The 23,748-nt window shown below is 31.2% G+C and overlaps 2 protein-coding genes across 2 annotated transcripts; both read right to left on the bottom strand.

Moving 5' to 3' along the window:
• Positions 1 to 41: 41 nt before the first annotated feature.
• On the bottom strand, positions 42 to 6,171 carry LOC104894281 (uncharacterized). The gene is made up of 2 exons (XM_010680472.4): positions 6,012 to 6,171; positions 42 to 1,087 (listed from the first exon to the last, which is right to left on the bottom strand). Exon 2 carries the CDS (start codon positions 982 to 984, stop codon positions 415 to 417), a length of 570 nt encoding a protein of 189 aa, XP_010678774.1. The 5' UTR covers positions 985 to 1,087; positions 6,012 to 6,171; the 3' UTR covers positions 42 to 414.
• Positions 6,172 to 12,516: 6,345 nt separating this feature from the next.
• LOC104894280 (dof zinc finger protein DOF5.6) lies at positions 12,517 to 15,436 on the bottom strand. The gene is made up of 2 exons (XM_010680471.4): positions 15,120 to 15,436; positions 12,517 to 14,130 (listed from the first exon to the last, which is right to left on the bottom strand). Exons 1-2 carry the CDS (start codon positions 15,168 to 15,170, stop codon positions 13,093 to 13,095), a joined length of 1,089 nt encoding a protein of 362 aa, XP_010678773.2. The 5' UTR covers positions 15,171 to 15,436; the 3' UTR covers positions 12,517 to 13,092.
• Between the last annotated feature and the right edge of the window lie 8,312 nt (positions 15,437 to 23,748).

The raw sequence follows: 23,748 nt of genomic DNA, 5'->3' as shown, positions 1-23,748 counted from the left end.
ATTAGTTATTAGTTTTAGCAGAAAGTTCTCCATTCAGGAGATTTAGAAACAAAACTGGCACTTCTCATTTTGACAAAAGTTCACTGTCTCTTGTACCAAAATTACAAGCACTTCCAGACTACAAAACTCAATTAATTGTTGCCCTAGAAAAATACTATATTACTCGCACTCTTCATTTACACCCAAATACCCGTGTCGGATCCTCAAGATTCCGACACAGTCACAAATGCTTTGACATTTTATTTTGGGCAAACAATTCATAAAGAATCTCATTGCACCCATTGGATTTGGGAGTAACATGTGAAAATACCCTGATAGTTGGATCCTAGCAAGAAACACTTTTAGGAGCAGAGAAACAGTAGAAACTCGAAAACTATCCATAAATCAGAGTCCACTTTCTTTCTTCATTTAATTTCACTCTATAACTGCAGCTCCTCCAGCAGCCTTTATCTTCTCAATAATACCAGCTGCCTCTTCTTTTGTCACCCCTTGTTTAAGTATTACTGGTGCTTTCTCCACTAGATCCTTAGCTTCCTTCAAGCCCAGGTTGGTCAAAGCTCTAACTTCTTTGATCACCTTGATCTTGGAAGCAGTGTCAAACTTCTCCAACTTCACATCAAATGCCGTTCTTTCTTCCTTCTTCTCCTCAGCCTGAGCGGCAGCTCCACCAGCTGGGGCACCCAAGTCTAACCCTTCTGTTGAAATCTTCTCTAACTCGGGATGTTTGAGTATCTCTCTTAGTGCTGGACCAATTTGAGCCCGTTCTTCTGCAGTTAGGGTTACAATTTGTTCGGCCAGCAGAGAGACTTTTTCTGAGGGTGGTGGTCTCGTCCCATATGGCTCATAGACGGAGGGATACTTGTACTTCTTAGGCTTGGTCTTCTGAGCTATGTCGGTTTGGAGACAGCGAACTTGAGAAAGGACATATTTTTCTTGAAAGATACGCTTTACATGTATGTTTCTTAAATGCCTAATGAGATGCATATTTCAAAAGAGAATTAAGGAAAGCAAGATAAATTCTTCTCAATAACAAAAGTTGCCTCCTGGTAATTGCAAACAGAGCTGATCTTGATCAATATCCTGTTATCTGAGAAGATATTTAAGAAGACAGTACCACAAAGTCATTAAACAATGTAATGAGGTATAATAAAAGCAATAAATTTTCATCGTATTATAATAAATGCTCAGACTTCCTCTAGCAGCATACTAAAGATATCCCAAACTCTAAGCTAACCATAGTTCAGATTAGGCTTGAATCCAACACAGCCAATTCCAGGCTCATGACTCGCCTGGAGCAAGAGCTCGAATAATTCCTTTGCATGTGAGTTTTATTTTCTTTGTTAAGCTGTTTTTTTACTCCCAGATTATTTAATTCAAATTCGAAAAAAGCACAAGTACAAGTAATTTTTACTCGTGGCATTAAATTGATTAAAAATGTCTACTTTTCAAATCTCCAGACATACATCAAAGGTCTTCATCTCCAAGAGAGATTTTATGGTCCAACTAGTTCTCAGGGTAATGCTATATAAGAGCATCCAGGTATTATATATAGGAGCAAATATGATCTTTCCTCGAGGCAAAGAATCAGTAGCAAAAAACCACTTCTTATTAATGGTTAAACTTGTTTACTCATGGTTTCCAATGTACATCTTTGACCATTAACAAATGCCTTCATCTCAAAGGAAGATTTTATATTCCACATGGTTCATAGAGTTCCTCTCAGATAGAAGTATATGCTCTTTACTCGAGGCAAAGACTCAGTAGCAACAAAAAACTACTACTTCCTTTTCCTTCTAATGGTTACACTTGCTTGTTCATTTCTCCAATGAACTTTGTAAATACACACCGAGACAAATCTAACAAATTCTCACATTTTGATGGGCATAGGAAGACACAACTGGTCACTGCTGCATCAGCAGCTTCAATTTACTGCAGCAAGGCCTCAGACTTCAGAGTCTCTGCTATCAAGAGAGGGGGGGGGGGGGACAGCAGATGGAAGCCAACAGTCAATCTTCAGTTTTTAGGGCTGTTTATTAGAGTATATATATTTGTCATATAGATTGATATTCCCAAAATCAAATTTTCTCGTCAGATTATTTAACGTAAAATAATATACTTAAAAAAGCTATGTCAGCTCATTCCAAAATTCAAATTTTCTAGTCAAAACCTATGTCAGCTCGTTAAAATTTTGTGTTAAGCCATCTAAGCCGAGTCACAAGTTAGTCCGGCTCATAACTCTACCTAACAACCAAAGAACAAAACATTTCCAACAATGGTTGCAGACAACTCACCTGAGTAACACAAAACGGGAGCATATTCCCCTCAATAAAAGGGAATTTAACTTAAGCCTCAAAGAGCCTTAACTGAGTGATCTAATGTATGAGATCTAACTGAATTTCCAACCTCAATGACCTCAATAACACAATCGCCTCTTCTTTATCTATGAGCACAGAGTAACTTGCAATGTAGAAGGCATAAATAATCATCAGTACAATTTAACAGATTATCATACTTATTTGCATATACCAATTAAGCCTCATTGTCCATCTAGTTTAAAAGGCAAATCATCAAACTTCACACTTGTCGAAGCACTAGAGACCAGATTGCCAAGGTTTCCATGCTGATTGCCGAGGTCAAGGTAGAGGGTAGCTAAAAAGACTGTTTGTCTGTGACTATCATTTCAAAAGATGATTGACCTGTTACTAGACTTGTTCAACGGGCCATGTCGGGCCAGATTAAAAAGGGTCGGGTCAAGTGGAAATGTTGTTGGGTGGGGGGTCGAGGGTCAGTCTCACCCAGCCAAACCATTGACCCTTCCTTTTTAACTTCATGTCTGCAGCTATCAAGCAAGTCTGTCACTGTCAAGGATCATAGTAAAAATTCTACAAGTCCAATTGCACTTAAGCAGCAAAAAAAAAAAAAAACCAAAGAAAAACACAAAATTAAGCAATAGATCCAGTTCACAAACTTGAACTCCAGATGAGATTTCACAAAGGCAAAAGCCACAAACAAAATTAATTCAACAAAGAAATAAGAACTACTCAGTACCCACGTTATCATTTCAAGCCTAAAGCAAGTAAATCAACAAAAGGAGAGACAATTTCAGGCAAAATTTAATGACTTTAACTTCCATATACAATAACTTAATCAGTCACCATAATCCAAACCCAATCTCAAAACCGCATAAATCTACATTCAAATTATGCGCAAAACATTCGCAGTCAGATTTTCTAATTATTGCAAAAACTGCGCTACATAACTAAGAAAATAACTTGCAAAAATATCCAATCAGAGGGTCACCTTATTCCTGAAAATGCGAATTATATACACACTAACATCATAGTACAGTAGTAGTACCAAAAATGCAAAGTCGTAACTTCAAAATAGATATTCAAACGGAAGAAGATTAATAAACTAAAAAAATGAAAACTTCCTTCAGCGAATTTAATCTCATCTTCAAGCTTAGGAAATCGATTTGAAATGAGGGGGGTTATTAATAAAGTTGCTCATTCTTTTTATAATGCTAGCTAAAGAGGAGTTTGGTTTGTGCAAGGGTAAAGGATTAGGAAAGGAATCCAAAAAGAGTTACAAGGAGAAAGGAAAGGAATGACCCTAAAATTCCCTATATGTTTGGTTCTGACCCGCAAAGAGAATGGTATACTCCCTAATTCCCTTTGCGACTTTTTGGTTTTTAAAGAAAGAGAATCAACCTGTTTTTTAGATTAGAATTTTTTTGGACCTATGATTGTACTCATTGAACCTGTTTTACAACCTAAAGTTCAAAATGAAGCATATGCATTTGACCTGATCTTGAAATTAATCATAAGTTTGTTTAATTTCTGGGTTTGGTTAATATTGAGGATTATTAAGGTCTTTAAGGGCTTAAATTGTCCTAATCAAGGTGATAACAAGCTTAACTAGCTCGGTTTGTCCTAAAACTCTACTTAAGCATCTTAATTAGGTTAATCTTTTGTTAATCTCTACTTAAGCAAGATTAACTAATACTAATGACACCTTAATCATCATTATGTATTGGTAATCAAGTTTAGTAAGTGATTAAGTAGCCTAATTACATGTTTAAGCTAAGCTAATCATGTTTAAGAGCTAAGCTAGTTTAGCTTCTTGTAATCCGGTTTCTAAGCAAGCTTTAGGAGATGTTTTTGCTGCCTTTTGGATGCCACCTCAAGCTTATTGAAGACTTAAGGAAGTGTAGAAGACCATGTGAAGTTCACATGGGCTAAAGAAGCCATAGCAAATGAGAAGAAGAGACTTCATTGCAAGGAAAGCAATCTGCCCAGCATCTCACGTCCAACAGCATCATTTTCTTCTGTTTTGGGCAATGATCATTCCTTCTCCAATTGGCTTGAGCTTTTGAGGATATTTACTTTAAGATATGTATTTTAATGTCCAATTGGTAGTTCTTCTGTTTTCACTCGTCCAATAGGGTAGCTAAGCTAATTATTAGAAGTGTGCTGTAATGGTTGTAATTTTTGTTTCTTCTATTTTATTAGCCTAGTTGGCATAGCTAAAGTCGTCCAAATAAGCTGATTTTTGGACATGTTGTAGCCATATAAGTTATCTTTGTACTCCTTTTGGAATTAGATCATTTGAATGAAAATTGAGAGTTTTATGCTCAAAATACTCAGCTGTGTGCTAAGTGTTCTACCGGGTCAGTTTAGACCTTTATCAAATCTTTGCTAATTTCTTTCACTTAAACGTTGATTTAGTGATTGAATCACAAAGTAAACTCAAGCTAGAAGCTTATTGTTATAGCATAGTCTTTGATTGGTGGTAATTTGGTTGTGGAAAGTGGTGGTTGTTCAACTTGTTTGAACCGGTTTGATACAAACTCTTATGTTCTCTTTCTTTGTTCTTACTTACTTGTTCGAATGCTCTTGAATGCTTAATTAATATGTATCACAAAATATCATTTAAACAATTTGGTTATGATCAAATTTGTTTCCAATACCACTTTATTTCATGAAAAGTTCAAAATATCAATTCATATAATATAATTCACAAGTTTATATGATTCTCTTCCTTAAGGATAGGAGTTAGCTCAAGTGGGTAGAGCGCTCCCCCTTGCCCCCTGAGGTCAGGGTTCGATCCTTACTCCGAGCATTATGCTGTGGTATTTCCTTAGCATGCTATGCATGCCTTATCAGCCAATATGTTGGTATTTCCTACAGGCTAGTAGTCTTGTAGGGGTTAGCCTTTGGGTTGACTTAATTTCCTAATAAAAAAAAAACAAAAAAATTGAATCTCTTCCTTAACTTCATCTCCTATATAAACGCAATGTACTACACATGAGTTAGAACGATCTAATGCAATGTACTATACTAGTTTGCCTAATTCATCTCCTAAACAAATCTACTACACATGGACATTACAGTAACTATTTCATCACAATAAACAACACCATATCATTTCGTTCATCCCAAAAGTCCAAGTGCAAATAACATTTCACAGTAGCTAAACAGTTAGCGAATAACAATAGATGCATTTGGTTCACCCCAAAAGTCAAAGTGCAAATAACAGTAGCTAAACAATTCACGAATTAGAAAAAGGTTTCATCTTAGTAGCTAAGCAATAACAGTAGCTAAACACATAGCTTACCTCAAGTTCATTGCAAATAATTTTTTTTAGAAAAAAAACACACTTGAAAAATTAATCTGATGAAATAATCAAGAACAAGTGAACAATGGCATGAAAATATGCCCATCTACAAATTGTATCATAAATTTTGTTATCATTTTAGTTCCATGAAACAAACAAACATGAATTAACAAGTTATACCCAGAAATTCGAATCATAAAAACATGAAATAACCAAGTATCTGAGATAAAGAAAAATAAATTGATTTCATGAAACAAACAATAACAACCGCATAAAAACAATGGCATGAATAATCACATGAAGTAGACCTAAAAATCGCAATTTGACACCCAAATTCGCAACAATAACAAAAATCGTCTGAACAAGTAGATTAAGCTAAGGAACAAAAGAAGAACCTGGAACGAGCTTCTGCAATTCGAGCACGAGCACGAGGAAGAGGAAGAGGAGAGAGAAAATACGAAATTTCAGATTTCAATTGGAGTGTGTGAGTGAAACGAACAATGGATGGAGTTTTTGACTGAGAAAGCCCAAGTAATCGATTCAAGTCTTAAAACACAAATTAGATGTTACACTTTTAAAATCACGGATTCTTAGATAATTTTTGGAGAGGAGAGAGATAGAGAAATAAAACAAAAGGTTACCATGTGATAGGAGAGAGAGAGAGAGAGAGAGATAGAGATAAATTATTACCCAAAATGAAAGTATAACATCTAGAGTGCGTTCTGTTCAACTTAAAAAATTAAGTTTCAGGTCCAATAAGTTCAGATAAGTTGCAATAAGGTCTAATAAGTGCAATAAGTTCCAATAAGGTCTAGTAAGGTCCAATAAGTTCCAAACAGGTGCAATAAGTTCCAATCAGGTGCAATAAGTTTCAATCAGGTGCAATAAGGTCCAATAAGTTCCAATCAGGTCTAATAAGGTCCAATAAGGTCCAAATAGTCAATGTTTAATAAACATTTGTATTATTGTCCATTATTTTGTTATTCATAATTTCATATCACTATTAGCGGATTATGTTATTATTAGAATTTTAATTAAAGTATCACAATGATTATATAGTATTATACTTGTATTAGTGTCTATTATTTTATTATTTATTTGTATTATGTTTATTATTTTTTATTTATTTGTATTATGTCTATTATTTTATTATTCATATTACTATTAGCTGATTATGTTATTATATAATTTTTTATTAAAGTACCACAATGTATAGTATTATACTTGTATTATTGCTATTATTTGATTATTCATATTGCTATTAAATAATATTATAATCATGGTCAAATAATTAGGTTAACAATAATAATATAATTATAATTACAATATTCTGCAATTCGTCTTTAAATAACTAGAGATAACATGTTTTCGTTACTAATAACAATGAAAGATATAAATGTTATCAATTGATTGCTTCATTATCATCACTGGAGTATCTTTTCCTCATGGAGTATCTTTCTTCATCTTCTACATCATCCTCTTCAATCAATACGTTTTCTTCACCAACATCCAACCATATTTCATCTGCAGTTTTCGCCCGAGTTATCTCCATATTTTTTGTTCTCGTCTTGTCAGTCAAATTTAAATCAGTTCTTGGTTCCATGGTAAATTTAAAACAAGACTATTAGATATATTAGTGATGAAAGTTATGTATAGGCAAATATATAAATAGTAATTTTTTTTGTTAAATTAATTATCATAAGAGATAATTAGTAATCATTACTTTTTAAAGGACGAATTATAATAATTATTACTCCATAAAAAATTTTGAGGGGTAATACTTACGTTAGTGATAATATTTATGTTATTCATGGTCAATGTTTTTGTCTAATAAGGTCAAATAAGTTTCAATCAGGTCGAATAAGGTTTAATAAGTTTCAATCAGGTCCAATAAGGTCTAATAAGTTTCAATCAGGGCCAATAAGGTCTAATAAGTTTCGATAAGGTCAATAAGTTCCAATAAGGTCCAATAAGTTCCAATCAGGTTCAATCAGGTCCAATAAGTTGAATCAGGTCCAATCAGGTCCAATAAGTTCAGTTCAGGTTCAATAAGTTCAGTTCAGATAAGGTCCAATAAGTTCAGGGCTAATAAGTTGAATAGAATGCACCCCTAATTTGAAACTTTTTAAAATAGAAAGTGTAACATCTAATCTGGAACGGAGGAAGTATAAGTTTATTTCACCTCGAGCGAGAGTGTATGATTTTAATGTTATTCTTTCTTACCATTACAAAAAGAATATTATATATCATGGCTGTGATTTTGGATTTCATAGTTATAGTCTTATAGAACAACTTTCTACCTTTTTCGAGTTTGCGATAGTGTATACATCGCAATTGAAGTAAGTCAGGATCTCCTCTAGATTATTTTTTTAATCAATATATTAATATCTAATTTTATACTTTAATTTCTCCATTTTTTAATAAGTGACACACTTCTCCCAAAAAGCTCTCATATAAAAGGGAGAAATGTGTCGATCACTTATTAAAAAACGAAGGTTAGTATAGGATAATTCCATCTTCCTTCCTATCTCCTAGATATTGATTATTTTAATTGATTACTATCTCATATACATCAGTTTTGTTATGCTAAATAGCTAAAGTGCATAAATTAGAATAAAATTTAAAGATCGTAAGTATGATCAATAAAAACTTGGATTAAACTAAGGATTATTTGTCTTTGCATTAATAATACAATTAAGTATTATTGGATCATCACCTAATAAAAGTAATCATTATTTTAAAATTAAATTTAACTATGTTATGTAATACGAATATTGATGAATTTTATGTCATATGAATAATATTAATTATGGAGAGATATATAGATTTGGAATTAAGTTGCTAACAAAATATTCAAATCACAAATTCTACCAATTACGCACATTACAATAATTTGATAAAAAAATATTAGACATTAATTTTTTATAGATATAAATTTAGTCAATAAAGAAAAATTAACATATATATCATGGAATTGAGTTACTTTTTGAATTTAAAATAAATCATATTATATTGCCGAAAAAATGATCATGGAGAAATGTATTTATTTGAAATCGGTTCTTGAAAAGAATTTGTAAATCACAAATCTCGTCAACCTTGTATTCTATAATTAGGCTAGTTTTTAATTCATTAAGAAAGATGAAATAAAGACATGTTGTAACTTTTCGACGATATTAGAAAAATGGTTAGTAGACAATAGTAATACTCAAGTTATAAACAATATTACTTCCTGTAACAATGTCAAAAAGCTCAAATTTTATGTGCTTATGCTTATATTATAATTCAATCTAATAATCTACAATATTTTAATCAATAATGTAAAGCAATATGAATAATTAGTAAGATTATCAATCATAAAATAGGTAAATATGGCTAAAAGACAGTTTCTACTTTCTTGAAGAAACAAAATATAGTTAATCATCTGTTGCTATCGATCAGTTTAGAAGTGAATATAGTCATTTAGAGAATTAGTATTTGCAAGGTTGGGAAGGAAAAATTTACGTGATTAATAATTAGTAAAATTATAAATCTCAAAATAGGTAAATGTATTAGAGTACTTTGGTCATTTTTACATATTTAAAGTGTAAATTATTATTTATGACAAGATTGAAGATGTTACTTTTTTTTTTACTTAAAAAGCAAGTGTATAAAATGGTTGGTAGATTCGCTTATAAATTATTAGAAAATTAAGAAAAAATATTTTTATTGTTTGGTTTTGTTTGTAAACAAAAATATAACATATCTTTTCTAAAGAAGTATTATTAAACGCTTATTGACAAAAGAATGGGGACCTATATATATACTTAAAAAGCAAGTGTGTAAAGTGGTTGGTAGTTTTGTTTATAAAATATTAAAAATCAAGAAAAGATATTGTCATTGTTTGGTTTTGTTTGCAAACAAAAATATAACATATCTCTATTATATAAGGAAAGGGGGGAGCTATGGTTTCCCTCAATAAATTTATTTAATTACCCCTTAGTAAATCAAATACTCTATCAGAAAAACATGAAAGAAAATCAAACTCAAATATAGCATAAAAAAATTAACAAAGAAAATTGTATCAATAAAATATTTGATCAATCAATACACAATCAAGTAGTAAATCAAAAAGGACAATACAATCAATTAACAAAGTGAAATGATTTAATTAAAACAAAAAACTTTGTTGATAAAAATATAGGAAATACTTAATAAATTTGTGTAACATTCTTTTATTGCTCATCAATTTTTCTTTTGTCGCTCATCAGTTTTAATTTTAAAAATCTTAAAGAAAATATAAATAAATAAAATAAATAATAAAAGACGGGTTTGGTTAAGTGATATAGGCTTAACCGCTTAACCAACAAAATTAGCTAGCCCAAAAAACATGTCTAATGTTCAAATTAAATATTACCTTTGTTTATGCCCAAAAAATTTATAAATTATGTTCTAAAAAGAGTGAGGCACGCATCGTGTGCATAAATTGCTAGTCTTTTATAAACAAAGATTAGCAAACGCTTATTGACAAAATTATATATATATATATATATATATATATATAATAATATATATATATATAATATATATATATATTATATATATATATATATATATATATAATAATTCTCTTAGAAAAGTTTTCACATAAAAGAGATAAGTGTTTATATTTTGATAACCTCAAAACCAATCCAAAGTTTCTCCAACGACAAAATATGTAGCAAATAATTTGGAGAAAGAGAAAATATTGTTACTATGTAAATACTCTTAAAATATGATCAAGAGAAAATAAAATCATATTTATGTTCACAAATTGATTTGGATATGTTATTGAAAAAAACTAATAATATAATATCAATCACAATGATGTTGATTATGTACTCTAAAAACGATACGTTTCCATCAATCAATATTTTTTTCTATCTTTAAAATCTTAGTTGGCTAAAGAAAGTAGCGATTGACTATAACCCGAATTTATGTACCACTAATGCATGTTTTTATATTAGTTTCAATTTTAGAAAAAAAAACGGATACTACTAATTATTACAGATTGGGCATAATTCATAATCGTGCAACGTAGGAGTATGGCAAAATAAAAATTATTCTCAATACAATATCATAAAATTTTAAATCATTTACTTAACTACTGATTTCATTTAGACAATCACTCCCTTAAATCGTCATATCTACCAAGATTATCTATATTGATAACAGATGCCAAAATTCTCAGTGCAAGTAGTGGTGGCCTGTTAAGCGTAAGCGTGATTGCCAAAAACGGGAGCGGTTGACAATCGTGGTCCGAATTGTGATTTTATTTGAGCATTTAAGGAAAGCGGTATGCAGAGTAAAGACCTTTTTAATAAGCTTCGGTTTAAATAAAATGGTGGGTCACGTGATCTACAATGACATTGACCCCATGAGCCACTAAACATATATGTCATAAGCTAATTTTAAGACAATCTTAATACATGATTATATAACTTTTAGTCACACGTTAATAATACACAACTCTCTTAGGAAAAACTTCCTAAAATTTTAAATTTATTATGGGAAAAAACTTTTCCATCTAGTTTTTGATTATTATTATTACAAGATCATAAAACTAAAATCACACGTTATTAATTTTGAAATTTAGATAGAATTATTTTCAAGCCTAATCAAAATATTTGTTATTGATAGTAATGTGTGATAAGTATTTCATATTAGTATTGAACAAAATTTTCAATTATCAAGTTTATTTTACTAAACCGAGTTATAATGCACTTTTAATTATTCTCTATACAATATTCATAGAATTTATAAATTTAGATAAAACTGTTTTCATGGAGTTCTCAAATTATAAAAGCATTAACTATAGTTAATGATATTGATTGTAATATGTAAAAAGTATTTCGTATTGTCAATAATTCAGAAGTATTGAACATTTTAAGATATCAATTTCATTTTACGAAAGTTATAACTGTATAAAGTACCTGTCATAAACCAATTTTAAATATTCTCAATACAATTAGATCATAAAATATAAAGTTATTAATTTCAAATTCAAATAGAGTTGTTTCATAGAGTTCTCAAATTCTAAAAGCATTAAATATATTCAATAACACTGATGCTAATAATATGTAAAAAGTAATTATTCCTTCTTTAGAATGTCCTTTCACTTTTGTCTTAAGGTCCAAATATTAAAAAATGTCGAGATAACATAAAGTTAATGTAAAAGTAAAGTGCACAAATGTTTCTATATAATTATTTACAAGGACCATTATAATATTAGAATTAGGACAAATAAAAAGTGTGACAAAATGTGATAGTACTCAAAATCGTTATGTGAGTTACTAAAACTCACAAGTCCCAATTCTTTAGATTAAAAAAAGCCAAATATACTACTCCAAAATTCCTCCCAAATGATTATGATTTAAAGTCCATCTATAGTATTATCTAATTAGGCTTATGTATTGTCCAACCTTATGTACTTATGGACATCTTGTCCCTCTGATTAATGCACTTCTCTCTCCCGTTAAAAAAAAAATTAGGCTTGTTTATACCCTTTGGCCAAACTTACCTTTTGGTATAATCTTGTAGCATGCTAGAAAGAGAAAGAGAAAGAGGGGGATCAAATGGTTGTAAAACCGATATGATCGTCAGGGAGGAGTGCAGGACCATATGTGAAGAAACTTGCACAACCTTCAGCAATTAAAGTGTACTCCATATAGTAATCACTTGTCATACATGTTGCTTTACTGAAGAGAATTCACTTTTTCTTTCTGAAATCTTGCTTTCTCTTTTTAATTCCCAGGTTTCAAACTCTAAGAATATGTAGGTCAGAAAATTTTAGGAATTAATAATATACTCCATGTATGTTAATGTAGTTCACATCATTATCATGCATGTTAAGTGGAATAGAAAGTTAAAGGCTGCACCAATACAGAATGTCAAAGTACAAATATAACAATAACATGTTGCTTGAATATTAGTATGAATATAGCACTATCATATAGTATATGATCTTCCCTCGTGTGACAACAAAATCCCAACAACCTCAATTTGTCTTCCAACAAAAACAACAAAAATTGAATAAAAGCAACTTACATGGACTAATAATACTTCATTACTCAAGCATGCTATTTTTGTACTCCCTTTTTGACTTATCCAAGCTCCCATTCACACACTCATGACGTTTGCTTGCCATTCAAATTAGGATACATGCATGACCCACCTCTCCTACAAACATACATGGATCCGATGGATCTACATGCCTAAAAAAAATCCTAAAGATATAAATCTAAGAACACAATAAGGTTATACTCTTGACATCAAAGTGAAAAGTCATAATTAATAGCTAGCTAGCTATATTTATCGTAGATCAGTGCAGTTTTAGATAGCCACTGATCAATAATAGAAGTTAAGTACTAAGATTGATACATTTTATATAACACCAACATCAACGTGATTAAGGAATATAATTAGGGTAAGTATGTATGTACGTGTACATACATGCATACCCTAGACTAAGGAGTTTGTGGTAGGGGATTGAAAACCACCCATTAAGCCACTCCAAGAATTAAGAGTAGTGCCATTGATATTGTACCCCCCATATGATGGGTCCTTGGCAGCATTATCAGATGTAGTAGTAGTACAACCTTGGTGTTGCCATTCAAGGGACAAAAGCTTAGGGTTAGGTTTTACATCCACTCCACTTTGATGGTGATGATGATGATGATCATTACTATTGATCCCATCAAATGGGAGCAACAACCTTTGATCCATGAAGCTAATACCTGGATTATTCCCATCAAATGGTAAACTAGAAGAATAAATACCACCAAAACTAGTATTGGGATTAGTATTATAACCACCAATATCACCCATAAGACCAAATTGATGACTTCCATTAGTAGCATTATTCCCCATAAAATCATGCCCTCTACTTCCTCCTCCCACCAAACCTTCATTATCATACTTACTCTCCATAAAATCAATAGGCCTAATCAAACCACCACCACCACCACCGTTATGATCCATGAAACTCCCCTCACCTAGGCTGCTCATTTGCGCGCCAATTAGATTGGCAAGGTGGTGTGGGAATTGAACTTGATGATGAGGGAACGAGAGGTGGAGATCGATAGGGTTAGAACAAGCTGAGGAGGATCCAAGGACTCCCCCATGTTGGTTCAATATGGGTTGATTTTGTTGGTCATTGGACTTTTTCGAGCTCGATTTCTTGTTCTTTCGACACCCACCACCAACAGGGATGTTCCTTAGGGTTCCACCCTTAGTCCAATACCTCCTACAAGTCTTGCAAAAGTACCTAGGTTGAGATAGGCTATAGTTGTTGTAGTAGCAAAACTTGGTATGAGTTGAGTCACACCTTGGACAGTTTAGGTTTTGCTCATGTGGTGGTCTTAACCTTCTTTCCATTAAAGGTGGTCCAGCCCTTGATGAACATGCTGCTGCTAACATACACTCTGTTGTTGTTGTTGTTCCTGAAGGTGAGGAGGATGACTCTAGTCCTCTTGATATGTCCTCCGACATCATTGAACCCTGATACATTAATATTGTATAAGGAACAATTCCATATCAATATATATCATTTTTATCATTCACATTTCATCGATTTTACATGGTTTCGAACACATAATTTTCATCATTAATATATTAGTGAAATACACGTACATTTGAAACAGATCTAACAAAATCGCAAATAAGAATCTTTTTTTCATAGTTTATGTACTAGTAAATAATTACTTTTGTACATTTTAACCTTGAAAATGTAAATGTTGCAACTACTGTGCAATGCACGAAAAATAAGTTGGAATCTCTTTAAATAGTTTTCTTAGAGTAGAAAATTCAAGAAAACTTTAATTTAACTTATGATTCATCAAAAAGAATTGTAACCATAAATTAAAGATTAAAAAGAGCATGGCTAAGGAAAAGAAATATTGAGAATATTTTACTATGACAAAATCACCACAAGAAGTACAATAATAACAAGAAGTTCATAAACACAAATGGCAAACTAACAAGAAAGGAAAATATAGCATAAATGAATTACACCAACATAAAAAGTTAAAACCAAGTACTAATAACTCAATGAGGTAATGAGCTGTTAATTAGATAATTCTCTTCTTTCTCACTCTCAACTGGTTGCCCTTTTTAGAGTATCATGTGAACATTACAAGTAAAGCAATGAATTATAGTACTAGCTAATTAAAATGCTAAATATCACAAAAAATTACAAAAAAGATGATTTTTTTTTTCTTCATTTTACACTACATAAAAGTAGTATACAAACATACACTACTAAGTACTAAAAGATTCTTCAGAAAAAGTACAGAGATTTGAGACAAGAACTCAAATGACAATATAATTTGGTGAAAAAAATGTAAGTGATAAATATGTAAATTATGTAATTAATAATGTATTATGAAAGTAAGCAAAGATATACACAAGAGAATTAAGGAGATAGAGAAGTGCATTATATTACTGAAGAAGATTATATATATGTAATGTGTGTATATATATATATATACCTGAAGCCAGTCAGATGAATCCATGCAAACTTGCAAAGAAGAATGCGCCATTAATGAAACTTTCTGAGCTACTAGCTCCTATGTAGTAGTACTGTAGTAGTAGTAGTACAGTATAACTTATTAAGATTTAAGAAGATCAGAAAATCAGAAGAAGAAGAAAAAAGAAGTTGTAAGTGTCTAAGTGAAGGAAGAGTGTGACACGACACACAAAGAGAGAAAGAGAGAAGAAAGAGAGGTGAGAAGAAGTGAGCAAATGTGGGGGTATTCAGTGAGTTTGGTCGTGAATAAGAAGGAAGAAAAAGGTGAGGCTTGGGTTAACATCATCATTATGGCCCACTATATATATAACTAGTATCTTATTATTGTTGTTATTCTTAAATCTTAGTTAGCTGGTTCAAATTTTATAAATTAAATGTACTGCTCTGATCCTATGTTTTTTCTTTATAATTATTCTCGAATCAATCACAAAAACATTGAGTTTTTGGAAACAAAAAGCAGTTAATTTCCTGTTATGTACTAATACAATCATAAAGTTTCCCTAATATCCTATTTAAGAGGATTGTAAATAGTATTTTACTGCTTTACAGATTAAACTAGTTAGTATCTAGTGTCTTTGTATAGTATTGTGAATTTGTGATTGAACGGAATCAATTACTCCCTCCGTCTTTTATTAGTTTACCCCTTTCTTTGGGGCACTTTGTCAAGATACTAATTTGAACCTTAATATCTCTAATTTTCGATAAGCAAAAATTACAAAAAGTTGATATTTGGATAATACACATTGAGACGAATCCAACAAAATCTCACATGATTATATTTTCCTTAAATACAAATTACAAAAGATAGTCAAAGTCATGTATGTGAATAGTGTCAAAAGTCAAAAAGGGTAAACTAATAAAAGACGGAGGGAGTATAATATATGGAGACTGGAGTACTTCATACAAATTATTCGAAATTTTTTCAATACTCAAAAAATGATGGAAATTTAACTACAAATTCACTCTAAAACTCTATGTATCCTCTTAAAAGTACTTTCAACGTCCTTTTTGGAAATTCTTATACATATCATAGGTGATAAGTTTAAATTTCATTTTTTTTTCTCTTATACTACTATAACTAATAAGTTTTTGTTAAATCTTCACTTATATAGACAGAATAAAACTCACTCAATTTTCTTAAACTGAATTATTAGTGCCTTTTTCCTAGGATGTAACTAAGAAAAATGAAATAAGTATTGATGAATAATTTTGAGTATATGTTTAATTTGTGCTTATAGATACAAGGATGATAATAAGATCTTAATGTTCATATACATATATTATAGTGTATATCCATAATTAATCAAAATTATCGTCAGTACTCCCTCTGTTTTTTTTATTTACTACATTGTTGGGGTGCAGTTTTAAAGACATTAATATAACCCTTTAATATCTCTTATTTTATTTAAGTATGAATCTATACATTGAAATGAATCTAACAATACTACACATGACTAGACATATGCATGGGTCGGGTCGGGCCTGTTCCCGGGCTCGGGCCACAGCTTGGGAAAATGACAGGTCGTGCCGTGCCAGGCTTGAAATTTTCAGATTTTGTCCACGGGCTCGTGCTTCCTGCGGGCATTGTCCGTGTTTTATGCTGTTTTGGATTTTTGGCAGTTTTAGGCTAAAAAGCAAAGAAAAAGAGCTATCGGCCCACAGGCCATCTAGGTGGGCTCGTGTCGGTGCGGGCCTGAAATAAAATTTCTTAACCGTGGCAGGCCCACGGCCCACGTAACGGACAATGGGCCGGGCCAGGCCTGCGTGCTGTTTTGTGCCATGCCCACCTTCTACAGATGACTATATTTTTACTTATAAAAAAGTTCAAAATACTCGGTCAAAAGTTAGTGGTTCATTTCCCAAAACAAAAATGTACTCCCTCCGTCTTTTTTTAGTTGCTACATTTACTTTAGCACATAGACCAAGTAAACATGTGGGGATTATTGAAAAGTAGTGCAATAAAGCATATAGTAATGTGCTTTGTGTGATGAAACAAAAATAAGAGTATAAAAGTAAATGATATATGGATACCGCATACTAAAAGTAGAAATATTTAGCAAATGTAGCGACTAAAAAGAGACATGTCTAAATGGTAAAATGCAGCAACTAAAAATAAGACAGATGGAATAGGAAAAAAAAAAGAGAAGAGGGAGTACGTATTTTTAGGTAATTAGGAATAATATCTAAGAATTTACATGTGTAATATATATGGAGATTGGCTACATCTACCAAATGAGTAGACTAGCTACCTCAGTAAAAATAGAGAATTAAAATATAATTAATTTTGTTAACGCCTATCTCTAATGAATAGATTACCTGATGAATAGATAAAGTTTTTTCGTATAATACATTGTACTAATCCCAATTACAGTTACTAGATTATTGGCTCAAATAAAAATGATGTTTCTTTATAAATAGAACGTCAAACAGTTTCTAATTAAATTTTGGATCTCTATGTGAGTGAGAGATTTACCAAAGAAAGAATGACCAAATAATTGTCGTCATCATCTAATTAGAAGGACCCACATAATAAGATAACCTGGTAATGATAGATATGATGTTCATGTTCCAGATATCAAGTAGTAGTATGACAGTAGCTACTAGGGACCTAAAACTACGGTGTTCTACGAAGCGTCGGCGGTGTGATACTTTAAATGGGTCCCTATACTTGTTGTCCTTGTCCCGAATAATTCTGGTCTATCTAAAATCTCTTGGGCCACTGTTTTGGGTCCCACATTCTTACATCAGCTTGACTCAACTTCGTTTATTTTTGACGGCTGCGATGTTTTCTTCAGTCTTCTCTCTAGTGTGAAGTTGATTCGTCATTATTAACAAATAACAACACATCACCAAGACAACTCTTAAAAAAAACAACAAGAATCAAACAGAAACAAAGAATTGACCAAAATTTGGTTGCAATCTCATGCTATGTTCAATTCACCATATTTTTGCTTATTTCAGATCAAATCAGATCAAAAAAATAAGTTCAGATCAGATAAGTTAAGATCTAAAAATTTCAGGTGAATTAAACATAGCATCATGCTCAGTTTTTTGGATTTATATTCAGTTCAGTTTAACTAATTTCAGTTCAATTAATTTCTTCTTATAATTTTCATTCAGTTCACTTCAATCCAACTCAATTCAGTCTAAACGAACCAAATAGTATGAAACTAATGATATTACACGAATTCAATGAGAGTAACCAATAATATTATTTCTAAAAGAAAACCAATATTATTGAGTATATAAAAGTGATTTATCTAAGGTTAAAAGGTTTCATTTATAAAAAGCGATTTTTTAACTCTAAAAAAACGAATTTGTCTAAGAATATTTGTTGTTGATGCTATGTACGTTGATTTTTAAGTTGATAGTCTCTTAAAAACTTAATGTTAGTATTATCGATAGTATATTTTGGCTATTGGTACTTCATCTTTCAAAATAAACCTCGAATTTGCTTTTAAGTTTATATCAAAAAAAATTGCTTCATTTTTCTATTTAGATAACTTGGTCCACTCCATCTCTTTTTACTTTGCTATATATAAACCAAAACCGCATACCAACTCCACACAACTCTTTATTATTAAAAAAAACTCTTTATAAACTAACAAAATAATAATAATAGGGTAATCTTTAACAAAAGCATGGAGTATTTTATACCACCTACCTCCATTTTCTCAATACTTGTAGCATAAAAAATGGCAAATCAGCTAAAAAAGAGAAGAGATAATGCAAATATGATTTGTAATAAATCAATTCATTTGATAGAGTACTAATACACGTTGATGTAATCAGGTATAAGCGTCATTTGACATTTAAAAACATATAAAACACAAAAGAAAAAAATGATCAAATAAATAGATATTGCATGCATTATCCCCCCCCCCCCAAAAATGCATGTATTTTTGAATTGGAGATGATAGGGAAATTTTAAGAGAATTACTAAAAAAAATGAGTAAATACTAAATAATGGATCATTTGAATCACCGTCAATTTGTTTTAGTACTTCAGATATCCCTATATATTTTTATGTGTGTGTATATATATATAATGCACCAACTCTTTAACTGATGCTACGTGCAACCTTGAGAGACGAATTACTTTAATGGAATGTAGTTACTGATAATGCATATATGAAGCAATCATAAGAATTTATGGAGTTATTGTTAATACATGTGTGAGGCACTGATTGAAACAAATGAAGTGACTCCGGATGTTGCACCGCTACTTTACGATGCAATCTATTACACAAAAAGAGGCCATTTTTTTATATTCTTAATTAACTCCCATTTATCAACTCCGACGATCCCTTCTATTAATATATAAAGAAAAAAAAATATGCAAGATCTTGTTAGATATATATTGATATATATTTTAAATATTGATATTTTTATTATCTAATACTACATAATAAATCTTGTATTATATAAATGATATAAAAAAATTATATGTCTTGAAAATCAAACTATTAAACAAGGAGTAGTAATTAGAAATTTTGTAGTCACTTCTCACACACTATAATCTACATAATTTTCTCATTTTTTATGTAACCCGATTATATTTTTCTTTTCACGAGAAATCGATTTCATCCTTATCGAAAAGACATGAAATTAAAGAAATATGTGACCGTTATATGATATTAAGGAAGCAACGAGATCCAAGAATAGAAATAATATTTTCAGATGGATTTCTCGTTCTCCGATAAAAAAGCGAGTTCAAGTGACCGATCCAGAAGGGTCCAATTATGTGGACCACTCTAGGTCGCCTCTTACAAGCAAAGGATATATTCTCTCCAAAATCATGTGCCTTCCCACTTCAGACTTCAGCCAAGACTCGTCTATTAACACGTGATTGGCTGAGCTATTTTTTTTTCGGTGAGATAATCTATGAGTATTTATTAGTGGAGCATACCTGTAGTTAAATTCATGAACTGTGGGAATACTGATCTAGGCGTATAGTAGTATATGTATATCATTAGACTAATCCTCATACTTACCGTACTTCCGAGATCCTCGTGAGTGGATTTTTTAGGTGGATATATTTTCAGTATATCATATATTCATATAGTAGTATACTTGCAAAAATACATTATCGCGACCAATTTTTAAACTTTTACCGATGAAGATTGAGTAATAAGGTGAGTGTGGAATTGTCGATGTGTGATGATCAGGGCCGTCTTGAAAATTTTGGGGTCCCGATTCTAACATGAAAATTGGGCCCCTAAATTTATAGAAAAGAAAGATGGAAGGTTAGAGTTTTAAAGATGGAAAGTTAAAAATCTAAAGATAAATCATTGACAAATTTATTAAGCGGGGAAACAAGGATGATTTCTTCAAATATGAAGTAAAAAAAAAAAAAGTAAAATTTTCAAAATAATATATTTTGGGCCTTTACAATTTTGGGAGTCCTGTGCTGTTGGGCTCCTTGCACACCCTCATCTACCCCTCTGATGATGATAGTCTTTTGTATCTTTGTGCATGAATTGATGGAATTTCTTTTGGTAACTCACATTTTGTTCCAAAATGATTTATCTATTGGTCAATAACGATAACTACAAATTGTTGTCCCGTTCTCATATAAAGATTGTTCTCACAAACCCAAAATTTTATCTTTGACTTGAGTTGAAATGCCTTGTAAAGATGAGGAAGTCGAGGATTCATATGACAAGGGATGCTACACACATTAGGTCATCAACTGCTACTCTTCAACAATGTCGTCAAATAATGCTACCACCAAGTACCAACTCACGTTACTTGTTAACTCTACAAAATTAATGTGGGAATAACATAAAGATCGATATGAAGGAAGCTAAGTGTAAATGAAAATTAGGCTTATACATGGATCAACATTTAAGAATCATACATGAACCAACATTTTTCTCGTTAAGATGTTTCATAGTTGTGATTGTTTCTTTTTTTGTTGCAAGTAAGAGAGGGGGACTAACCTGCTTAAAATGGTATACTTTTCTATTCTTTTAGCCTGCTTAATTTGTAGCTTACTATATATATAAATCATGGTATATTTTGGAAATGATAGAAAATGGTAATATTATTATTGGACGGGCGTATAAAAGTGTCGTCCAAGTTATTATTGTACTTTTTCTATTTCTAAATACATGCAACATTTGCATATTTATCACTATTTCCATGTATATTTACGAACATACCAGTTTTGATTATTTTATTTTGCATTTATGTGTATTTTTTGATCCAACCCATGAACCCACCCACTTGAAGCTTGTTTCTCTTTATATTCTTTCATCGTGTTTTTTGTGTGACCGGCCACACAGTGTAGTCGCACGCGCATCAACTTCCTTCGCTTATTTTTAAAAGTTCACATCTCACTCGTTTTTTTATCGAAATTGAGGTTTTGACTAAGCGTGGGAAAGCTATCAAGATAAATTTTCATGTCCAACTTGAATCTTTCCAAAATGTTGAGTGTGATGTGATGAGAAATGTCCATTTAAGTTTGACCCTTGTGCATAAACTCTTCCCGCAACAAACATCTTGTTTTCCTTAATGAGTCGTTCTGTGGTCGGTGTGTTGATGATGACCTTGGAGACAACACCTAAAACATAGAGATACAAAAGGGTGCTTTACTAATAAGTTCTAAAAAGATAACTAAAATAATAATGAATAAAAAGAGTTACTCGTATGAATAAATGTGATTATTCTTACAAATGAGGTTACTCGATCTTAACAATAAAAAGGTATTACTTATGTTAGAAACAAATGAGCTTACTTTTCTAACATTAAAGGGATACTAATCAGTTTGCTCTTATGAACGAATGATCAAGGTTACTCGTACAAATAAATGAGGTTATTGTTGTGAACTATTAGTGTTACTCGTATAATTAAATGGTATGATTAAATGTGGTTACCCATAACAAACTGCATTACTCTTAATAATAAAAGGGTTACTCTTACAAGGGGTTACTTTTATAACAAAAGAAAATAATAATCAATTTACACTTATGAACAATTGGGCCAATTTCATATGACATTTCTCACAACATACTCAATATTTTGGGAAGATTCAAGTTGGAAGTAAAAATTTGATTCAATATGACCTTTTTGAAAATGAGTTGATCAACGTGCATTCCACATATAATAATTTTTCTTCATTTTCTTTTAGATCATATTTTTGATATATTAATAAAACAAGGTACTCATAAATTATAATTAAGATGATTCTTGTAAACGATGTTTTAGGAGTTCCTCTCGTGAAGAATGTCTCCTAAAGTCGTTTTTCTTCCCTCGTCGGAAAAAAAAAACTTACATTTAAGGTGATAATGAGAATATAAGGATATTGTGGGGAGTTTATACTAATGTCAATCTAGAAACTGGTAGGGAAAAAAGAAGAAAAGGATCTTATCATTCCACTGTTGCATTAAAGGCTTAAAGCTATAAAAAGAGCTTTAGCTTATTCGTATAAATCGAGTGAAATTAGATCCCCGTTTAAATTAAACATTATGCATGCCACATGATAAAGACTTCTTTACTGCACTCCTTTGTTAATATATAAAAACCTACTACTATTTAATAATTCCCCCTTCTTTTCAAATTTTTAGTTAGTTTATAAAAGTACTTCAAATTTTAAGATCATAACAAAATGAAAAAGATGAAAGTAAAATGTAAAAGTTGAGTGATGGAATATGTATAAATACACTATACAATTAAGCATGTATTTTACCCAAAAAAAAATATTATTGTTAGAAGACATCAGATCAAAAGATAGAAAAGGACATCTGATGTAAAAACAAAAAAAAAGTTCAAAGTTCTCTAACTTCCTAATCACATTACATCGGTCTATCCGTTTTTAATCAGATAATTTTCAGTAGAATATTTTACTTTACAGAGATTTGTGGTGGGTAAAATGCTAGTTTGTTGGGAAAGTAATTCTGTGTCAAACACAGACATATATGCAGTCAAGCGTTATTATATGTATGTATGTATGGGACATGTGTTATCCTAAACATTATCTGAGAAACAATTTGTGAAAGCACTGCAAAACATAACAGATACTTCTATTAAACTTAAGCTAGTTTTCAGTCGTAAAGCACTATACATGTATGATGTATATGAAGTCATGTAGATCAAGATGCAGCCATGCAGGCATGCCATCTAGAATAGAAAGCACTTTAGAATTGACTACATCTTGTATAGAGATACATGATATACTTCATATAGGAAAAAATAGTATAGTTCTTTGTGAAGAATTCTTATGTCTAATTCATAGTGTTTTTTATGAACTTAATTATATATTTTGTCTAGTGGAAAGGAAGATACCTTCCAATCTTAAAGCCAAAGTTTCAATCTCCACTTTACGTTAAAATTCCAGGAGCATCTGAATTAATAGAGTCATTATTCATCTTTTTACCTAAAAATTTCATAAGATCACAAGAGTTTTTTTTATTAAGTAGAAAAAAGTATAACGAATATAACCTCACTCTAAAATTTTTATAGTAACTTTTTAAAAATGTGTTGTGTATCACTGTATGGTCTTCTATTAGGCGATTAAGAAGCGCAAATCATCTATTATTGTTGTTCTTGTATACCTTATATTACAAGTTTTTTTTGTTAAGAAACTAATTC

Source organism: Beta vulgaris, chromosome 5 (assembly GCF_026745355.1).
Source record: "Beta vulgaris subsp. vulgaris cultivar EL10 chromosome 5, EL10.2, whole genome shotgun sequence".
Lineage (NCBI taxonomy): Eukaryota > Viridiplantae > Streptophyta > Magnoliopsida > Caryophyllales > Amaranthaceae > Beta > Beta vulgaris.
Note: the sequence above shows the minus strand (reverse complement) of the source record. Positions and strands in the feature narration are given on the sequence as shown.

Coding starts and splice junctions, on each gene's coding strand:
- LOC104894280 (XM_010680471.4), bottom strand. CDS start 15,170: ATGGCGCATTCTTCTTTGCAAGTTTGCATGGATTCATCTGACTGGCTT. Junction 14,131..15,119: donor ATTCATCTGACTGGCTTCAG/GTATATATATAT, acceptor TTAATGTATCAG/GGTTCAATGATGTCGGAGGA.
- LOC104894281 (XM_010680472.4), bottom strand. CDS start 984: ATGCATCTCATTAGGCATTTAAGAAACATACATGTAAAGCGTATCTTT.